Source organism: Cuculus canorus, chromosome W (assembly GCF_017976375.1).
Source record: "Cuculus canorus isolate bCucCan1 chromosome W, bCucCan1.pri, whole genome shotgun sequence".
NCBI lineage: Eukaryota > Metazoa > Chordata > Aves > Cuculiformes > Cuculidae > Cuculus > Cuculus canorus.
In genome coordinates, this window is record NC_071440.1 from 20,618,547 (window position 1) to 20,641,565 (window position 23,019).

Below are 23,019 nucleotides of genomic sequence, written 5' to 3' on the forward strand. Positions count from 1 at the left end.
AGTCAAGAATTTTAAGCTTATAATAAATACTGCATACATATAGTTGGCCATGCCTAGGAAAATAGTGCTGTAATGTTGATCTCCAAGGCTACCATCATGAATTGAGGGTAGACATGGCAGTAGAAAAGCCTAAAATTTCTTAATAATCTTTCCTTTCCCAAGCCAAGTTCTATTTTGGTTTCTGTGTTATCCTACTCAGGATTAGTGTCTTCTCTTTCTCTACAATTTGTGATACTTCTTCATATGCAATCATCTCCCTTTCCCCTGCCAAATGAAGTTGAAAAGTATTTCATGTTACTAATAGCCCCTCCACAGGCTTAAGGAAACAGACTTTTCAAGCATTATTTTAAAGTATATTCTATACTCCAACACTCATTATACAAGGGCTCATCTGATGGGCCTATTGTTTCAATAGCATATTTGACAGGACATACAGCCATAACAATTTTTACCATAAGAATAATGTGCCTTTTTACACTAGTATTTTAGAATTAAGCTGTTATGCAAGATCAGCCTACTACGAAACTCCTCCCCACTCAATAGCCCTGGAGATCAATCTAATGCACATACTGAAAATGACTTGTATGCAGGGATTTTAAGAAACCACTTAATATTTTTAATGTATTAATTTTCAGAGGAGTAACTATACATAAATGATATGTTGCAAATTATGTGCAATAGGTCTGTTTAACATTTATTCTTGTTTGCAAGCATACACAATGAATTTTCTGTCTTCTATTGAAGCAGAAGGTACAGTGGTGCTTTTACTACTAACTATAGTATGCATTTTTGGGTTATATACCATTCCAATTCACATGCCTCCTTTAAGTCAAGAATGCTGTTCAGTACTGCCACTGAAAGATCTGCTCCGGACATAATTTCTTAGTTGCTCTGTGAGCTCTGGATTCTGCTGCTGTATCTGTTGTGCAAACTGCTGCCCCCTGTGTTAAACAGGTTTAAGTAAAATCAACAAGTGGAAAACCCCCCTGACAAGCAGCATTTGTAAGAAAACAAGATACCCTAATATAATTGAAAGCTAAGATTAAAGATATCTTGATTAAGTCTACGCAGCAAGATAGCTGTAGCATTACCACTTTATCTTGTTAAAGTCTCTCCAAACAGGATTATCATCAGATCTTCATTTTCATTCTTTAGGACTATTACTTCTACATGATAGTATGGAGGAAAAAGTATTATCTTACTTGCTAAAACTGAAATTTAGCAACAAATATGCCCCAGTCATTTTCTCCCTTCTTTTTGAGAGGAGCCATTCTAGTTGTTTAAGATAACTACTCTTATAATTGAAGTACTAGTTTTCCAGAAATACAGTATGCAGCTGCCAACTTGTGTGGCCAACAAGATGTTATTAGTAGAAAGCAAGCATACAATTACACCTGTATGACTAAAGTAATGACATATCCATCTTCATAACAGTCGTAGCTTAAAAGAATAAATAATTAGGTGAAATTAATTCCCTGTAAAAGATATGCGGAACCCTGGTTTACTAGAAAAAGCAAGTAAATAAAACATATTATTTCATTAATAGCCTGACACGGAATTCCCCATAACTTCTGGGGGACAGGACAAGGGGGAATGGCTTCAAGCTCTGCCAGGGGAGGTTCAGGCTGGACATCAGGAAAAAATTCTTCACGGAAAGGGTCATTGGGCACTGGAACAGACTGCCCAGGGAGGTGGTTGAGTCACCTTCCCTGGAGGTGTTTAAGGGACAGGTGGATGAGGTGCTGAGGGGCATGGTTTAGGGAGTGTTAGGAATGGTTGGACTCGATGACCCAGTGGGTTCCTTTCAACCTAGTGATTCTATGATTCTATGATTCTGCATTTTGCCCAAGTAGCAAATTATGAAGACTCCTTTAAAGTGTAGCGCAGGTTGAAGGAAAGGCACCATTTTCATAGATCTAGGCATAGCACATGATTGTTCTGAAAACAGCCCTTGATATTGTGGGGATACATTCCTGTCTTTGATGTGAATTAGAAATTACTTTTGCCCTGAAGGGGCAAAACTTAGAAATAGATTGAAACAGGCTAGAATGTGGAAATAAAGTAAAATTGTATACTTGTTAAGAGGTCTTGCCATATAAGCAAATCACATTTTTATGCAGACTTTTCCAGATGAATTATCATTATTATATTTTAAAAGACTTGAGTCTTGTTTTTTGTAAAAGCCACTCCTCTCCTTATTATACTGAGTTCCATGAAGCCTTCCTAGTCCAAATGGAGGGATGCCAGAGCACAATCAGTCAGGAGTCTACTTTAGAACTTGTTGAAACCTGTGCTAAATAAATCTGTAGCTTTTCTAGTCAGGGATATCGGGTAATAAATTGAGCAACACAATTTGAAAGCACATGTAGGAGTACCTAAAGGAACATTTTAAAGTTTTAAAGGAACATTTTTAATAAGTGGCATTTAGAAAGTAAACAGTGTATGTGAACCAGAAAGTGAAACTGAGTATACAGTTCAGTCATTTCAATTGATGGAAATGTAGAAATCAAACAAACAAGATAGTGGAAAATCAGTCCTCAGGTACTCAGTTTTAATAACATTCAGGTATACAATAGGGATAGGCCACAGTATAACTGGCTCAACACTATCCCTTTGAAATAGATGGTGCACAATGATGCTTCTACAAATGTAACAGTTAAAACTATGCAATTCATAACACTTACACAAGTATCAGGCTAGACAAATCTGACAGGCCACCAACACCCACAGCAGGGCCATCAATGGCATTTGACATTATCCCCGACATCCTGAAACAGTTAGCACAGTGTTGGCATTGGGGTATGCAGGAAGCGTCACAATAAGCAATAAACTGTAGTTCTTTGTTGAATTGCTGGAAGGCAATAAGCTGCAAGAGGAAGAAACTGCAGTAGTTCTATTTACAGAAAGCAAACATAAAATTACATTTTTCATGAATATAGTACTATCCACCTTTTCTCTTATTAATTCAAACCCCTAAAGACATTTGTTTCAATGGTACTCCATTTTAATACTTACAATTGTTGAACTTGAGGATTCTGCATTAAGCTTGCTGCCTAGAATAGACAACACATAGCTGAAATTATAACACATTTACTACTTAGGTAATCACTGAGGAAAATGCGGAAAAAAATCAAAAAACTCACAAGGTGTATTCTATGTTTTATTACAAAATTATACTCAGTTTATGTGCACAGAGATGTCCTCAGCAAAAAGAATCATTACAGGAAAGTATTTCAAAATATTTAGCTGAGACAATTTGTTACATATTAGATAAAAAATACTGATTACAGATTCAGACATGAAAAATATGACAAGAAGATATTCAACATCAAAACCCATTACTGTAAAACTTAAAAAAAAATAACTTAAGACTTCCAAAGACAATGTTTTTCTATTGGGGTTTTTGGAAAGGTCTGTATTTTGTTGATTCTCAGCCTGGATAAATAAGGTTTGCAACTATTATTACTAGTGGATATAAACTGTTAAGATTATGGCCACAAAATATTGCAGAGTAGATGAGCAAAGACTTAATATGTACCATGGTTTTGTGGTAACATAAATCTTCTGTGGTAACTTGCATATCTTCTTACTTTGTAGTAAGCATGAGGTTATTTAAATTTCTCATTGATAAGGAACCTCAAAAAATATATTGTGTTTACCATAGTGTAAGAGTGTACTATAGAATAAACCAAGTGATGGTTTAAAGTTAGCAACATGAATCCTACAGAAATTAGTGTCTGTATGAATCCAAGACCAATAGGCACAATACAGTATCTGCTAATTCACTTATTTAGACCACAGTATCAGACCAGATGTACTGAACTCTTGCATGCAGTGCATTTCCACGCTGAAGCACTTGTTAAAATGTCCTGTCTTAATGAAGCTACCAGACGGTTAGTAAAGTTTTAACTGAGTTCTCAAAAGAAATAGGTAGTTTTTACTTTTTTCCACTTCAAATTCTATTCTTCAAAGTTAATTCATACAATTTGGCTAAGAAAGCCATACATGGAGAAAAACTGCTGAGGGACAAAACCACAATTTGACATTGTACTGGAAGTAAAGGAAAGCACTGTGTGTTTGCTATTCATTTAAGAGGTGATTTCTTTGTATTCATTGTTAACTGCTATGCAGAGAATAGAAAAAATATTTTCACCATGCTGTTGGCAAGTTTTGCTATTCATGCCATCTATAAAATCAGTATAGCTAATCTATGCACATTGTTATTCATAAGTAGGATAGAATCAATTGGAAATAAGACAGGCATTCTAGGAGATTTATGCTCCACTTCTTTGTTTGAATGTAAAATGACTTAGAAAAGTTTAAATTCAGTGTAATGAAACCATTGCCATTATAATGTGTTAAAATCACTTGTGCTATTAAACAAGAGTTATTTTTAAAACATTAGTTTTAAAAACAATGTAATGTAAAGCTTGAAATATACTCACCATACTAATGAAGGCAGGATTGTTTATCAAGCTTGCCATGTAAAAACTCAGTCCAGTTCCGGTCTACAAAAAAATTACAATTGAAGATAAGTTTACCTACAAAATTCAAATTAAAACTATTGTAAATAAATAGATGTAGAGCTAACTTACAGGACTGGACATGTCTCTTAGTTTCTGTTCTGCTATTTTCAAATTTGACTTATAAGAGTAAATTTCTGGATCAAGATCCAGTGCTTTTTGGTAACTTGTAACCGCTTCTTCATATTTATTCACTGAAGTCAGAGCCAACCTAATGTGAAATAAAGAAATCCCAGGTAGAACATAAATGATCATCAAAAGATAATGATACATTTTCTGTTCTAAATAGAATAGTATCTCACAACTAATTTTTAGCTTGAGCACTAAGTTAAAGCAAGTTTTACTATCGTGCTGCTATTGCTTAGTGTAAGCCCCTATTTTTGCAGATCAGATGAACCCTCGAGAACTGATCTTGCACTGTCTGTTCCATATATATGCAAGTTTTGTTAAAAACTTGGGCATCTTCAAGTGATTTAGTCTGTATTTGAGAACACAAGCTGGATCCAGCATCCATGACTTTTCGCATAAGCTCAGGAATTCCTCTAAATGTTTCCTTCAATCCTTTTGATCCAAGAGATCATTCACAAGGGTACATGGGTAAGTAGGGTGAAGATACTGCAGCTTCAAGAAACCAAATACTGGAACCATAAGTTTCACCGTAACAGATTTTTGTCTTAGGATCAGTGCAAGATTCTCCTCTTGGATCTTCTACTTCAATAGCTTAACAGTTTATACAAGAGAGTAACATCTGTAAGACTCCATAAGAAACCCTTGTATCAGGGAAGCCTGCTTAATGTTTTGAAACAGATTATTCTCCAGCAGCTCAGGAGAGCACAGGAAAGATTATCTGCTACTTTTGAAACAGTACTTTTTTTCAAATTTTCTTAGCTACTGCATTTAAAACATCATCTTTCTTTGAGCTGTTCCAGAAGTCCATCTGGTTGCGGTTTCAATTCCATCTTCTACTGCATCTTCAATTTATGCTGACCACAAAACTAAACTGATCTTTTCCTCATTTTGTGAAATATTTGTATAGCCCACATTCAGCTATTCAGTACTCCAGTCTCCCTTTAGTATTTGCTGAGCTACACAGATTGGGTTGATAAGCTTGTGTTAATGCCCACTAACAGACAGTCTTATCTCAGGGAACAGAGCTCAGTGTGATAGATACATCAGTCATAGCCATTACTTTCAGTGATGATGAAATCAATAACAGTATGAAACTCCAGCAAATTCTAAAAATGCAGAGAGAAAATCAGGAGGGCTAAAGCCCAACTAGAACTCAAACTAGCAAATTCTGTGAAAGATAATAAAATCTTTCTACAAATACATCAACAGTAAAAGGAGGACCAGGGAGAATATCCTGTCTTTATTGGACACAAAGGGAACAACTGTGACAAGGGATGAGGACAAGGCTGAGGTGCTTAATGCCTTCTTTGCCTCAGTCTTTAATAGTAAGGAAAGTTGTTCCGTGTATAAATCCTCATGAGCTAGAGGAGCAGAAGAAAGCTCCCATGTTCCAAGAGGACGTGGTTAGAGACTTGCTTGGCCAATTAGACATTCACAAGTCTATGGGGCTGGAAGGGATTCACCCGAGGGTGCTGAGGGAGCTGGCAGACATGCTTGCCAAACCCCTTTCTATCATCCTCCAGCAGTCCTGGCTGACTGGGGAAGTTCCACTGGACTGGAGGCTGGCTGATGTTATACCCATCTTCAAGAAGGGTCGGAGGGAGGACCCAGGAAACTACAGGCCTGTCAATCTGACCTCAGTGCTGGGGAAAGTCATGGAACAGGTGATCTTGAGTGCTGTCATGAAGCACATGCAAGAGAACTGGGTGATCAGGCCCAGTCAACACGGGTTCACGAAAGGCAGGTCTTGCCAAACTAACCTGATTGCCTTCTATGACAAGGTGACCTGGATGAAGGAAAGGCTGTGGGTGTAGTCTTCTTGGACTTCAGTAAAGCCTTTGACACAGTTTGTCATAGCATTCTGCTTAGGAAACTGGCTGCCACAGGCCTGGACAGGCGCAATCTTTCCTGGATGGAAAACTGGTTGGATGGCCGGGCCCAAAGAGTGGTGGCGAATGGAGTTAACTCCAGCTGGAGGCCGATCACAAGTAGTGTCCCCTAGGGCTCAGTGCTGGGTCCAGTCCTGTTCAATATCTTTATCAATGACCTGGATGAAGGCATTGAATGTACCCTTAGCAATTTTGCAGACAACACTAAGCTGGGTGGAAGTGTTGATCTGCTTGAGGGTAGGGAGGCTCTCCAAAGGGATCTGAACAGGATGGACCGCTGGGCTGAGACCAATGGCATGAGGTTTAACAAGGTCAAATGCCGGGTCCTGTACTTGGGGCACAACAACCCTATGCAGTGCTACAGACTGGGGGAAGAGTGGCTGGAAAGCTGCCTGGAGGAGAAGGACCTGGGGGTGTTGGTTGACAGCCGACTGAACATGAGCCAGCAGTGTGCCCAGGTGGCCAAGAAGACTAATGGCATCTTGGCTTGTATCAGAAATGGCGTGGCCAGCAGGTCCAGGGAGGTTATTCTCCCTCTGTACTTAGCAGTGGTGAGACCACACCTGGAATACTGCGTTCAGTTCTGGGCCCCTCACCACAAGAAGGAAGTTGAGGCTCAGGAGCATGTCCAGAGAAGAGCAATGAAGCTGGTTAAGGGGCTGGAGAACAAGTCTTACTAGGAGTGGCTGAGGGAATGGGGTTGTTTAGCCTGGAGAAGAGGAGGCTGAGGGGAGACGTTATTGCTCTCTACAACTACCTGAAAGGAGGTTGTAGAGAGGAGGGAGCTGGCCTCTTCTCCCAAGGGACAGGTGAAAGGACAAGGGGGAATAGCCTCAAGCTCTGCCAGGGGAGGTTCAGACTGGATATCAGGAAAAAATTTTTCACAGAAAGAGTCATCGGGCACTGGCACAGGCTGCCCAGGGTGGTGGTTGAGTCACCATCCCTGGAGGTATTTAAAAGACAGGTAGACAAGGTGCTCAGGGACATGGTTTAGTGGTAGATATGAATGGTTGGACTCGATGATCCAAGAGGTCTTTTCCAACGTAGTGATTCAATGACTCTATGATTCTATGATCATCCCCCTTCTTGTAGTGAAGCTGCAGATTACCCCGACCTAGCTGTGACCTTGCACTTGGCCTTGTTGAACCTCATGAGGTTCACACAGACCCACTTCTCCAGCTTGTCCAGGTCCCTCTGGATGACATTCCATCCTTCCGGTGTGTCATCTGCAAACTTTCTGAGGATGCACTCCATCTCGCTGTCTATATCATTGATGAAGGTATTAAAGAGTACTGATCCTAGTAGGGACACCCGAGGGACCCCACTTGTCACGGATCTCCATCTGGACATTGAGCCATTGACCACTACTCTCTGAATACGACCATCCAACCAGTTTCTTATCCAACAAACTGACCACCCATCAAATCAATATCTCTCCAATTTAGAGTGAAGGATGTTGTGGGGGACCATGTCAAAGGCTTTACAGAAGTCTGGATAGCTCACATCCATTGGTTTACCTGTGTCCACTGCTGTGGTTACCCCATCATAGAAAGCCACTAAGTTGGTCTTACAAGACTTGCCCCTGGTGAAGCCATACTGGCTGCCATTAATCATCTCCTTGTCCTCCATGTGCTTTAGCATAGCTTCCAAGAGGATCTGTTCCATGATCTACCCAGGCACAGAGGTGAGGCTGACAGGTCGGTAGTACCCAGGGTCATCTTTTCTACCCTTTTTAAAAATGGGCACAATGTTGCCCTTCTTCCAGTCACCAGGGACTTCTCCTGACTGCCATGACTTTTCAAATGTCATGGACAGTGACTTGGCAACCACATCGCCCAATTCCCTCAGGACTCTGGGATGCATCTCATCAGGTCCCATAGACTTATACATGTTCAGGTTCCTCAGGTGGTCAATAACCTGATCCTCCTCTACAGTGGGAGGGGGTTTTCACCCCTGGCCCCCATCTTGTTCTCCATTGACCCGGGAGGGATGAGAAGAGTGGTTGTTGGTGAAGACTTAGGCAAAAAAGTTGTTGAGTACCTTAGCCTTCTTCTCCTCGTCTGTTGATATGAGGTCACCATTTTCATTCATCAGTGCAGGTATGCTGTCGTTAACCTCCCTTTTCTGACTGACGTATCTGTAGAAACCCTTCTTGTTGGTCTTTACTTCCCTTGCCAATTTCAGCTCCAGCTGCACCTTGGCCTTCCTGACCTGCCCTACATAACTGGGCAGCGTCCCTAGACTCTTCCCAGGTTTCCTGTCCCCCCTTGCACTGCCTGAGGAGTTCCCTCAGCCACGCTGGTCTCTTCCCTTCCCAATCTCTTATGTGGGGACTGAGCACTCTTGTGCTTTATGGAAAACATCCTTAAATATTTGCCATCTCTGTTCTGCTCCCTCGTCCCCAAGGATCGTATCCTGGGGGTCCTACTTAGTAACTCCTTGAAATGCTGGAAGTCTGCTTTCCTGAAATTTAGGGTCCTGACTATATACCTCACCTGTCCCATATCCCTCTGGACCTTGAATTCCACCAGTGTGTGATCACTGCAGCCCAGGCTGCCTCAGATCTTGATGTCACTGATGAGCTCATTGGTGAACATCAGGTCCAGAATTGCATCCTTTTGGATAAGGGTGTCTGTTACCTGGGTTAAGAAGTTATCTTCAATGCACTCTAGGAGTCTTCTGGATTGCCTGCAGCTTGCCATGCTACTTTTCCAGCAGATGTCAGGGTGGTTTAAGCCCCCCAATAGGATGAGAGCTTGCGAGTGTGAAGTCTTCTGTAGCTGGAGGAAGAAGGCTTCATCTGTAGGCTCTCCTTGATCAGGTGACGCCAGGGAAGGTTCAGAGTGGACATCAGGAAAAAAATTCTCACAGAAAGGGTCATCGGGCACTGGAATAGGCTGCCCAGGGAGGTGGTTGAATCACCATCCCTGGAGGTATTTAAAAGATGGGTGGATGAGATGCTCAGGGACATGGTTTAGTGGCAGATTGGAATGGTTGGACTCGATGATCTAAGAGGTCTTTTCCAACCTAGTGATTCTATGATTCTATGATTCCTGGAGGAAACCACGCAATATTGTTTTCTCCCTTAATACAGTTACTCCCATAAACAACATTCTCCCTATTGGGCCATTAATTTGCCAAAATAGTTTCTGATCAGACGAGAAAAGCAATCAGGTATTTCTGTGGTGCTATCGTGGGGTTTCTTTACAGAGAAAGTATGTAAAAACTTGCTTCTTGGAACACAGTACAAGTCAGAACAGTGGACAACAGTTTCTTTGCTCACAATTCCAGGACCACCTCCTACTCAGACAAGTGCTCTCTCAGGGTCATACTGGAAGCATCTCTTTAACTGTCTACATGGCTCCCATTTCTGCATATTTCTGTGGCACTTGTGCTTCTTTCTGTGACATATACAGAGTTTCTGTCAAATCCTCTGAAAAACTGATATACCTGCATAATACAGTCAGAAAACATAGCTTTCTCAGAAGGATTTTGTGTTGAGAAGGTGTTTTCTGCACTTGTTTTTTTTTAGTTATTATATCCATGTGCTGAGTTAAGCAACAGCCTGTAGCTCAAAATATATCCTCTGTCAAAATAACCAGACAATAAAAAGAGAGACTTGATTGTTTGAGAATGATCACATTTACACTGTGTATTGAAAGGCACACTGGTCTTACACCCAAAACTCTAAAATAACCTCCAATTTTCAATTAAATTAGCCTGCAGCTTCCCTCTATCTCACTAAAATTGGGGGGGAAGGGGATTTTGAGTTGTGCTGTATGAAGAAATGATCTAAAGAGAGTTAAATAGGGCAAAATCAATTCAACAGTCCCTAAAATTTCAAAGTGAATTAAGCATCTGAAAAGCCAGTCAGGCTACATTTGTACTAGTAAAATAAACTCTATTAGTGAATGTTTTCAAGTGATAGAATTCCATCATCTTTGATCTTAAATAAGCATCCCATGGCATGGTTTTGTCCCAGGCCAACAAGCATTATCCCCATACAGTTCTGGGGTGTGGTTCAGAATTTAACACAGACCAACTCAGTTTAGCTATAGGCAGTTTGGATGTAGTCATTCCATACTGCAAACCAGATTTCAATAACATGGGCATAGGCCATTTTGTGCCAGCTGACCCCAAAGAACAATCCCAGGTATTTTTTAATTTACTAGTAAAGATATAACCTCAAAACTTAAGCAGCATTCATCCAACATCCACAATACGTTTGATTACTGAAAATGCAAAGCTACACATCTTGGAAGAATGACCCTTCACTCAAGTAGATATCCCATTCAGGAGAACATTCCTGACATTATTTTTTTCAGATAGCACTTAATCAGATCCACTGCCTACAGGGGCAATGCTGTTAATCACTCAGACATGAATGAGAAAAACTACTAAGGGGACATAGCTTAGTCTTGCTAAAATATCTGCTTACTGAGAGTTATTGAACAGAAAAATTAAGCCTCTATTCCTGATAGTGTGAAGCCTCAATACTTTTAGGATCCTGTTCTCTAACATCATTATTAACAGATTCACTGTTCCAACTGCAGAATGTTGATTTCTCATAACTAGGTAGGAGACAGAAAAAAACAGTGTGACTTCCTAAACTAAATTTGCAAAGGTAAAGCTTTTTCCTTGCAGATAAACTGAAAGAAAAAAATCAACAACAACAACAAACTCATGAAATCTGATATGAAAATGCTGAGATCAACCACCTATATAAAACTTAAAGCTGGCAGCCTGATAGGGTCATCTTCAGAAAACTGATACACTTTCAGAAGAATATCAGCTAAATAAAACAACATGGTTCCACTTATTTCAGAAAATCTATAGTGATTTACACTTGGCTCTTCAGCTTTTACTCAGATTTGTGTTAGCTTACCCCATTCTCCCATATGCTTTGCTGTACTTTGGATCTATTGCTATAGCTCTCTCACAATCCTTTATTGCTTCACTGTAGTTGTTGAGCTTACTTTGAGCAGCAGCCCTAAGAGGAAGAGGGGAAGGAAGGGACAGAGTTTTGTAAAAAAACTCCACCAATAACAGACACACACCTCCCCAAAATCCCAAACCCAGCTTAGATATTCACATGTACATGACTAACTTTAGACTTGTTTAATCTTACTGACGCTTCATTCACTATTTAGGCAATGCCTCATCTTTCCTCAATTAAGCAGGACAAGCAAATGTTCTGAATTAAGTATGTGCTTAAGTTCACTGCTAGACTAGGGCTTTGAGAACACACACCTCTGAAGACATAAAAAATAAATAATTCTAAGGAACTGGTTTAGATCCAGCATATGACTATGCATAAAATACATCACAAAACCTACTACAAGAAGTGAAACTCTCAAGCAGCAGTTTGAACAGAAGTATTTTATACAATTATACTTTTCCAGTAAGAAGTACAATTTTACTGCCACTCAAAGGAAAGCTGTGCTTTTTCCCTGCTCAGTTTTTTAGCAGGCAACAAATGCTTGCAGGTAAAGCGGGATAACATTTCTCAATAATCTCTGAATTACTAAATTAAAACTGCATCTCTATACCAGAGAAATACTAAATGTCGTGGACATAAGACTAAAGAATTGCCCAAATTAAAAAGGACATTGGAACAGATCTTGGGAGGCTTTTGAATCAGGACTTATATTACCATTTGAGACCTAAAATCACATATGTGGTCAGTTTTCTCAAGGAAAACAGATGATCTACTCTTTGAACTACCGTCTTAAAGATGTAAAATATTAGTAAACTGTGCATTTCCTTTCTCTTTATGCTTGCCAAAAAAACATTGAGTCATTTACTTTACTTATCACAAACTAAACTCTGAAGTAATGGAAGCACAGCTCCAAAAATGGAGTACAGTGCCACAAGGCCAGATTGATTGCAATTAAGTTAGTAAGTTCTTCTGGTAACAGAGGCACTGAAAAGTGTAGAGCAGAGGGGCTCTAGAGGCAGACCAGTCCCAGTAGGACTCATAGACTATACTGTCTTGTTCTTATGTTGGTCTTCAGGGCAGTATACTGAAAGAGCATAATGCTGCTACTGGGATAACATGTCCTTCCAGACTTCCTCTAGTCCCATGTCAGTACTATGGTGAAGAATTGATTATACAATGAAACTACAAGAGTCTTGTTATTTTTCAAAAGGTCATGTATAAAAATGCTCAGCATTTATACAATGCTTGAAATCTCCAAAAGAATATACCCACACTGATGATATTTTTTCCAGGCAAAGTCAATACTAGGGGAGATAGAATCATAGAATAGTTAGGATTGGAAGGGACCTTAAAGATCATCTAGTTCCAACCCCCCTGCCATGGGCAGGGACATCCCACTAGATCAGGCTGCCCAAGGCCCATCCAACCTGGCCTTGAACACCTCCAGAGATGGGGCATCCCCAACTTCCCTTGGCAACCTGTTCCAGTGTCTCACCACTCTCATGGTGAAGAAATTCTTCCTAATGTCTAATCTAAATCTGCCCCTCTCCAGTTTATACATATATAAAAGAGATGGCAGCTGAGTCACTAGAACACCAGAAAAAAAGGCTCTTACTACTCTCAAAAGACTGGAAACCACAGCCTAAGTTATAATTTAATACAGACATCCTAACTCAGAAAAACCTGATCTCAAGTAATGTTAAAGACCATATTACACCTTCAACTGACACAGATATGTTGAATTAGCTAACTTTTCCTTTAAATATGTTACAAATTTAACATGATAAATTTCTGAATTGTGGGTTTTCTAACCTCATGTTGTTTTGATCTGCTTCACAATTTATCTTTAAAATAATGTACATGAAGTTTGCGAATGAAAACATATATTATTTTGGTTTTACCTGTTGCAGTAATAGACTGCATTGTTTGGATCCAGTTCTATAGCCCTAGTATAACAATCCACTGCAGCATCATAGTTTTCATCTTTTATATGATTATTACCTGAAATAAATTATAAAAAGCTCTTAACTACTTAACAGATACAGTGCTCTGAAAGAAAAAGAGCAGCCACATTATAGCAATTGTATAAGGCAGTTATGACTGTATTTTTTTGAGATACATTCTTTTATATGGAATTGGCATGGAATAATGCAAATATCTACTAAGTCTGTAAAGTTTATTATGTACATCGAAGTCCATCACATAAACCTTCCCCTTCTCATCTTGCTGTTTCACACTTCCCAGATAGTTTCTGCTGTTAAGCAAAGATCACTTTGATGAGAAGTGCAATTGTAATTGCAGTTCCACTCTAATATAGATTCATCAGTCTTAACTATCTTTGCAAGCCTCATAATCCAATAGGCTATATATTAATTCCTTTTTGGTCTCATCTTCTCACATCTCCCAACAATTTGCCTGTAACTACCCATATAACATGAAGAAACAAACACAAGCAAAATAAAGCACATAAAGTCTTGCTTCCTTGATGTTGTCACATAATAAATTAATTAAGATAATGAAAAGTATATATAGCACAGGCAATAAAATGATTCAGAGGTAAAATTTCTAACCTTCAAAGATCAGAACTTCTGCTTTAAAATGAAGTTTCATATTTCATATTTCTTTTAAGCCTAGTACAGTAAAAAACTAGAAAAATATAACTTTTCTATTGAAAGAAAATTCTGGAGTAAAGTCTTTCAAAACAAAAGATACTTTACACATTCTTTCCTCCCCAACACAGGGCAGTCCTGGTAGTTTCTTTCTTTCCTTATGAGATATTAGTAAAGAAAAAATCCTAGTTCATAGTGCCCAAGCTTAAGGTTGTCCCTGGTCCCACCACAGAATCACAGAATCATTTAGGTTGGAAAAGACCTCTATGGATCCTTTGCCTGTTAGATGCTAAAGAAGCCTTGGTTCCCCAGCAATGTCAAGAAATTGTCAGGAAAATTATAGACTCACTGACTTCCTTGTATTTTGGCAAAATATTTTAATCCTCTCCTAAAATAAGCAAGAGGAGGGATAGGTCAACAGGTTAGTATAGATGTATAAAATTGCATAAGCGAAGGTTGGAAAATTTCAGTCAGTGCAACATTTTATCTCTGCTAGAAAGCAAGAGGCTGTGGAATAAGCAGTTGTAGGTACCAGTACTAAATGAAAACAATACTTGCACTTATTTGTGAACATGGAGAGCTTAATAAACAAAATGAGATTTAAGTAACTAGGTATCATCAATGTAGTACAAAATGACCTCTTCACAATAGTGATATACTAGACTGTAATTACAGTCAGCAATCCCTGCTAGTGAGAAGGCAAAATGAAACTGTAATTGTATGTATACCTTCAAAATACACAGAATGTAACCATATCTGCCTCATTTTTACAGGCCCACTATCTACACGCTTTACCTTTGACCCAAGGTAAAGGTCTGCCCACTAAATCCTATTGTCAGTTAAAAGACTTGCAAGTTAGCTGCATTCAACATGACTGCAGCAGTTAACATTTCTCTAAAATAAAACTGCTACCAATGACTATCAAAGTTAGAACTTCTGATACCGCTCTGAATCAAAGATGATATGGGGCTAAGTTGGAGCTAGTATTTTTGCTACTAGCTACTAGGGTACCATTCTTGCTCACTCTCTACAGTTTAAATTGGCTAAAGGAAAACAGAAAAATAGCTAGACCTACTGTTTCTGCTGAGATTAAGCAATTTGGAATAACAGAAAAAGCAACTGTAATATTTTAACACCAGACAAAAATTCTTAAGACAAAAAAAAAAAAAAAGAAACAAATGGTATGTGTGTCCTTTATAACAAAAATACTACCTGTTGTTATAATTTATACTGCAGTAATACCCAGCTCTTTTTAGGATTCAGCCACAGTTACACCATATAAACCTGAACGCTATCTGTGCTCTATATAGCTTACATAAAGCCAAAGTGTCAAGTGATAGGCAAGCACATTGAAGTATTTACTAGTCTGGGGGGTATATTGCTTCCTGGTTTCATAAGAAAAGAAAACACAACTATTGGATTTTGTTTTGCCATTCATTAACGAATTTCCACAGGTACAAGGGCTGGTTTGAGAGCAGAGGAGGAGAAAGCTGGTAGCCAAAACAGTGAGGGAAATTATTGCATAGGTAAGGACATATGGATAGAAACAAGGAAATGATAGCTATAGAACTACAGCATTATAGAAGATATGACTCAAATGGATTTCACCAAGTTATTTAATTTATCTCCCTAACCCTGGACAGAAAAGTACTCGTAACTGAGAAACATGATACTGGTGATAGATATACATGTATGAAACCAAGAAGGATTAATATGACAGAACAGTAATATAAAACAGGACAAGAAGGTTTTATTTTATTATGAAAATTAACCAAAAACATTTCAAGCAGTTCCAAACTGCATACTAGTGCCCCTGATAGCTGACACCTGAAATGGCCTTTTGTCAATGTTTAGATCACTTCAATCTTCTTAGTAGAGACTTGGAAATACTTTAGTAGCACTACACAAAGACTAACAAATAGTACACATTAATTTCATTCTCTCAGCCCATTTCACAAATCCCTGATGGCTGACAGATATAGTTGAAATCAAGGAAACATGGTGGGATGACTCACACAACTGGAGTGCTGCAATGGATAGCTGTAAACTCTTCAGGCGTGATAGGCAAGGAAGGTGAGGCGGTGGGGTAGCCCTGTATGTTAGGGAGTGTTTTGGACTGTCTAGAGCTTAGTGAAGGTGACGATAGGGCTGAATGTTTATGGGTAAGAATCAGAAGGAAGGCAAACAAGACATATCATGGTGGGAGTCTGTTACAGACCACCCAACCAGGATGAAGATGCAGATGAATTAGTCTATAAGCAACTGGGAGAAGCCTCACGATTGCTAGCCCTTGTTCTTGTGGGGGAATTCAACCTGACAGATGTCTGCTGAAGGGAAACAGTCTAGGAGGTTCTTGGAGTGTGTGGTAGACAACTTCCTGACACAGCTGGTGAGTGAATCGACTAGGGAAGGCACCCCACTGGACTTGCTGTTTGTGAACAGAGAAGACCTTGTGGGAGATGTGATGTTTGCAGACTGCCTTGGGCACAGTGATCATGAAATGACAGTTTTCAATTCTTGGAGAAGTGAGGAGAGGGGTCAGCAGAACTGCCACCTTGGACTTGTGGAGGGTGGACTTTGGCCTGTTTGGGAGCCTGATTGACAGAGTCCCTTGGGAGGCAGTCCTGAAGGGCAAGGGAGTACAGCAAGGCTGGACATTATTCAAGGAGGAGATCTTAAAGGTGCAAGAGCAGGCTGTCCCCATGTGCCAGAAAACAAGCTGGCAGGGAAGAAGACTGGCCTGGCTGAATAGAGAGTTCTGGATGGAAGTCAGGAAAAAAAAGAGAGCTTATGACCTTTGGAAGAAGGGGCAGGCAACTCAGGAGGACTACAAAGATGTTGTGAGGTCATGTAGAGATAAAATTAGAAGGGTCAAAGCCCAACTAGAACTTAATCTGGCTACTGCAGGAAAAAAAAAAAAAAGCATAATATGTTTATTTCTATGTTTATTACAAACCTTCATCCTTCAGTTGGTCAGCCTTTTCAACATCCTCTGGTAAAGAATCTGAGAGAGGCAGCATATCATTCTGTATGCAAACAAGCCAAGATTATTTTCATTAAAACATAAGCCCTGATTATACAAAAATACTATGCAGCATTGTATCAACAAGGAACTAGATTTTATGTAGTGCACAGGAAGTACGAAAGAACTAAAACATCATTAAAACTTCCTTAGAACTGAAAGATAGCTTACCTTCTACTACTAAAGAAATTTTATGGCTCACCACACATTTTAAGGAAGTCAAGGGGAAGAGAGTTAACATGTCTCTACGGTCTTGATTTTTTTATTTCTGACTCTATTTACCATCCTGGTGGTTCCTGTGCTTCCTGTACTGGGGACTCCCAGATAGATCATATTATTAGCACACATTTTTAAAGTTCCCATTTTAAGTTTAACCTTCATGGAGATGTTTTTAAAACTGAATGACTAAATTATTTCCAGAAAAGAGTGAGAAGTATCACAAAATTGCAGATGACCTCAAGCACTTTGCAGACATGTATCTCCAGGAATTGCAAAATGCTTAAATGAAAGACAAAATTCTTCAAATGAGAATGAGACATCCACAGTCTAGTAATTTTCTATATGGAATTGTCCTTGTCTAGCTGAAATTAATTTCTCCCACTGCCCCAAAAGTTTCTCATTCTGATAGCTTTTATGGAAATGTCACTTTTTTCATGTTTCATGTTTTCCTTAAGTTTCCTCATCATTTTGACCTATACAGCACTTTAAGGTTCTATATACAATATGAAATTTTAGCACATATTGGCAAATTAACCCTAAAATCTAAATTAAATTCTTACCTTGTGAAAAAAAATTTTGAACATTTCTATCAAATGCTGTGAAGGTGCAAGATGAGTATCTTCCGGGTTAATCTTAAAAACAGTCTCCAGTCACTGAATTACAACTTACAAGAAAAAAAAAAATACACCAGTTCCATAGAAGTGTAATTTCATTAATTTATTTGTAAAGCTGTGATTCACTTCCTTATTCAGTTAGTACAAGCAGCTCTTTGGAACACATCATAAAATAAAGAGATGCAGAAGGATGGCTCATGATTTAATAGCAGTGAACAATGCAGGGTTTGCTGTCTGTAGCTAGGCCTGACCTTGAGATAAGATAAAAGGGAGTAGAATACAGGAATGTGGAATCCAGCGTGGGAAAGTCCCGAAGAGTTGTGATGAGAACCTTGTATCTGCCCCTTTCGCGTGCTCAAGAGGGTCCGGCCAGTTGCGTGACAGCATAAGGCGCGTGAACAGCGGGACATAACCAATTAGGATTTGTTTGTTAGCGCGTGCACTATTGGAATAAGTATATAAGAAGTGTAAGGTGTATGAATAAAGGAGAACGATCATACTCATATTGAGACTCCATCGTTACTCCAGGTCCGCCTCCCACTCCGACATCTGGTAGCAGAGGATGGTTACAGGACACATTTGACTTCTCCAAGACTGCGGTAAGCAGCTAGAGGAGGGGAGTGGGAAACCGCGGCTAAGGGAAGCGCTGCCTGTGCATAGTCAAGGTAGACAGCTGGTGTGAGGTCGCTCCTCACCCCTTAGGGATAATTATGGAAACAGAAGCTGCAGCAACGCTACTTGTGGGAATCCCCTCTAAGAGAGGGCATGAACTGCCCGCAAAACTGCTGGAAACAGAAGCTGCAGCAATGCTACTTGTGGGAATCCTCTCTAAGAGAGGGCATGAACTGCCCGCAAAACTGCTGATAAAACTTCTACATTTAGGTAGAAAATGGGGACACTTTACTGATCCGCACATGATGTTTTTTGTTACGGAGTGGCGAGATTATGGAGAAACGTTGTAGCAAAAGACTATATCAGGAACAGACAAAGAGGAAAAGGAAATTAAAACCGTTCGCGGGGATTGGAATTTGGATTCGGACACTTCAAAAGAGATGAAAGCGGAGAGGGAGGTGGCTTGTGCAGCAGCCCAAATGCTGGGACCTCTACCTAATGTCGAAAAAACCCCAGCCGGGGCAGGTTCGATTTCCCGTTTATTCGGATTGCCTGCGGTGAAAGGCATGAAAGGAACTATTTGCAAGAATGTTGGCGAGTTAGTGCGAAAAGCTGAAACAGGGGAGAAGGAGGGGGAGCGCTGGTTCGGGAAGGAGGAAGTTGATGCGTTGGGAGACATGGAACCGACTGAGAAAAAGCAGGAAGTACCCAAGGGTGGCTTTAGTTGCTGCCCACGTTCCTGTGCTCCTCCTTCGGTACAGCCTTCTGCCCCCCAATCGAGGAATTAACTCCTCCGGTGCTGCCTTCCCCTCCGCCTCTGTATCCTTCATTGTCGCCGAGCAAGCCTTACCACCCTACTTATCCACTACTCGACTGGCTTTATTACGGGGAGTGCGATGGAAGGGAATTATCAAAGATGCCATAGTGCAAGGCCAGTGGATGTCACCTAACAATAGTGAGGGGCTAATGCCCTTAGCCTTTCCTGTCGTCCAAGAAAATGGACAGGGGAAGTGGGAACCTCACGATTGGAAGATTTTACAACAGGCACATGCCACCGTGACCACATATGGGCCGAAATCCGAAGCTGCGCAACAGATAGTGACCTGGATTTTCTCAGCAGATTTGATGTGTCCGTATGATTGTCAAAATTTAATGAGACTACTTTTGACCCCGACTCAACTTTTGCTATGGCAATCCTCATGGCAGCAGCGTGCAGTTACAGCAGCAGCACGTCGCCAGGATCCACAGGATCCCCTTAGGGGGGTAACACCAGATATGCTCACTGGTCAAGGTCAATATGCTGATACCAGAGTGCAAACCACCTTTCCTGAGGATATGCTGCGCTTATCCGCCCAATTAGCTTTAGAAGCCTTTTTGAGCCTACCAGGACCTAGTGCCCCATCGTCTGGTAACCTGGTGCAGGGTGCAACAGAGAAATATACCCACTTTGTTGATCGACTTTGGGATAACGTCATGAACCACCCTGATCTCTCTCCTGAAAGTAAAGAGCAAATGTTTCGAGTATTGGCCTTCGATAATGCCAACAAGGCTACCAAACAGATTCTAGCCGGGCTCCCAAAGGGAGCCGGAGTGGAGGAGATGATTTTAAGAGTAGAAAGAGCTGACTCTTATAAACGAAGTAGCTCTGTTGCTGCCGCAGTGCAGGGAGCTGTACGTGAACTTGTGCAATCACTTGCTACCGCAGCCCAGAAAGGAAGGGGCTGTGTGCTAAAGGGAGGAAAGTCATCAACCAACCAACCCTTCCACGGGAAGTGTTATTGATGTGGGAATGAAGGGCATTATTAATTATAATACCTGGATTGATCGATGCAGATTATACAGGGACGATACAAGTCATGATGTATATACTTTGTCCACCTATCTTTATACCGGCAGGTAGTGAAATAGCACAGATTGTGGCCATTGAAAGTATCTTACCTTCACAGTCCCGAGTGGAATTCTATAGGGGCGACCGAGGTTTTGGATCTACAGGCCCTGCTGTTTGCTTTACCACTAAGCTACATCAATGGCCTGTATTAACAAGTGGACTACTCCGTGACAATGAGAATCGACAGATTAGAGCCATGTTAGACACTGGTGCAGATATCACGATAATGAGCTGTGAAACATGGCCTCGACATTGGCCAGTGGAACAACCTTTATCAGCTATAGCCAGAGTAGGAGGACACTCTCTCCCACAGATCAGTTGGGAACTGATTCAACTAGAGTTCCCTGAAGGACAAAAGGCTGTATTAAAAGTATATGACAACCAAGGACTGTTACCTGTTAAACAATTGATACAAACCTTATCTTATAATATATGTGCATATTGTAAGTGTTGTATGTGTTCAGTACCATGTATAGTTTAAATATTCATACCATCGTGCTATTCTTATTGACTGGTCGTAAACAATATTGTATAGGTATATTAAGCCAGCTCTCAAATAGTGGTTCTGTGTGTGTGTATGCGTGTGTGTGTTTAAAGCACTTTAAACGTTTGTAAGATTTGCAAATTGGGTTTTGGTTATAGGAGCTTGAGCCTCTGTTTGTTTTGATTAATCTTAAAAATGCAACTCTGAGACCTTTCAATCTCAAACGTCCACTAAGCCGGCAAACAGGTAGATTTACCTGGGACCTTTGAAGTGAAAGGCTGCAGAGGACACAATTTCAAACTGAAAAAAAAAAAAAAAACAAACCAACAAAAAACAAAAAAACAAACAAACCAAACAAACAAACCCAAAAAGAATGTAGACAATAGAAAAAGAAAATGGAAACAAACAAACAAACAAAAAAAAACCAACCCAGCCCTGTGGCTGTGTGTGAGGTTTTTTTCCCCCCCCCATTCCTCCCCGCCCTTACTGCTGGCTGATATGTGAAGGTTTTTTTGTTTTGTTTCAGCTTGGCAGTCCTTATCTCTCTCTAGGGGAGTAACAATTTATGAAGAACACTCTGCATTCCAGTGTCCGTTATAAGGACCGTTTGATGAACTGGCACTGCAGACATTGAGGGATATGCTGAGAGATAAAGGACTTGTTGTTGCACCTGAAAAAGTACAAAGGTCAGCTCTTTGGAAGTATTTGGGCTGGTGCATTTCTGATGCCCAAATCCCACCACAGAAAATCGAACTGACGGTCAGTTTATGAACTGTTAAAGATGTTCAAACATTGTTAGGGAATATTCAATGGGTCCACCGTTGTGTGGACATTTCCAACTCTGATATTGCTCCCTTGACTCTGTTGTTACACAATGCCGACACAGCCTCCAAAATTGAGCTTACCGCAGATCAAAGGACTCTTTTACAAAAAATCAGTTGTCGCTTACAAAATATCTTGGTCATCTTGGAAGATACTAAATTTACCGATATCGCTTTTGGTTTGTAACAATAGCGAATCCCCATATGCATTCATCTGTCAATGGCAAAACAAAAGAGGGGAATCTGGGAAGGATGGAGACCTGAATGACCCTGCCATGCCAGTACCAAGAGAACCGATAAAGCTGAATCATTCTGGGTATTGGAATGGGTGTTTCTGGGTGTGCAGCCAAAAACGAGCATTCAAACCAGACCCAAAGCTGTGGCAGAGTTAGTACGAAAAGGCAGATCTCGAATTATTGAGGTCAGTGGTCAAGAACCTGCAGACATTAGCATTCCAGTTAATGCTGTAGACCTAGAGTGGTGGTTACGAAATGTAATACCACTTCAGGAAGCCCTATTAGGATTTGAAGGACAAATACATTCGCAGCAGCCGCAAGGGAAAAAGTGGCAGATATTGTCACGAAATCAGTGGCTGGAAAGAACGAAAGTCAGTAGGCAACCACTGGTGGATGGCCTTACTGTATATACTGATGCCGGAAAATGACTGCATCGTGCTGTTTGTGTATGGCACGAACGTGCTGAATGGCACAAGCATATTTTGGAGGGACAGCCCCAAGATTCTTTACAGACCTTAAAGTTAACTGCTGTTGGTTGGGCCCTGTTGAATTGGCTAACCACCCCTCTTAATGTTGTAACAGACTCACTATATGTAGCAGGAGTTGTCCCAAGATTAGAAGATGCTCTTCTGAGACAGACAACTAACCCAAGATTAGGAGCATTGTTTGTGCAATTACGCTCCACGCTTCAATAACGCACAGAGCCTTGTTGTGTTATTCATGTGCGAAGTCATCAACTTGACGTGGGACTAGGAAGGGGTAATCAGATAGCAGATAGCTTCATTACTCCAGCTCGGCATATGCCCTCTATGGATAAATTTTGTGTAGCAAGACAAAGTCACGACCAATTCCACCAGAATGCCAAAGGATTAAAACGACAGTATGGCTTAACAGAGAATGAAGCCCGTAGTATTGTACAAGCCTGTCCAAGATGTGGAAATCACAGTCCAGGAATAGGGATCGGAGTTAACCCTAAAGGACTAAAGTCCTTAGAGCTTTGGCAAACGGATGTCACTCACATTGGGGAATTTGGA

At 40.4% G+C, this 23,019-nt stretch overlaps 1 protein-coding gene across 1 annotated transcript; it reads right to left on the reverse strand.

Moving 5' to 3' along the window:
- Window positions 1–829: 829 nt before the first annotated feature.
- On the reverse strand, window positions 830–18,860 carry LOC128850241 (small glutamine-rich tetratricopeptide repeat-containing protein beta-like). The gene is given in 10 exon segments (XM_054053235.1): window positions 830–941; window positions 2,685–2,768; window positions 3,016–3,053; window positions 4,446–4,508; window positions 4,596–4,734; window positions 11,427–11,531; window positions 13,382–13,481; window positions 17,046–17,115; window positions 17,891–17,983; window positions 18,849–18,860. Coding segments are annotated over 10 exon segments (816 nt in total).
- Between the last annotated feature and the right edge of the window lie 4,159 nt (window positions 18,861–23,019).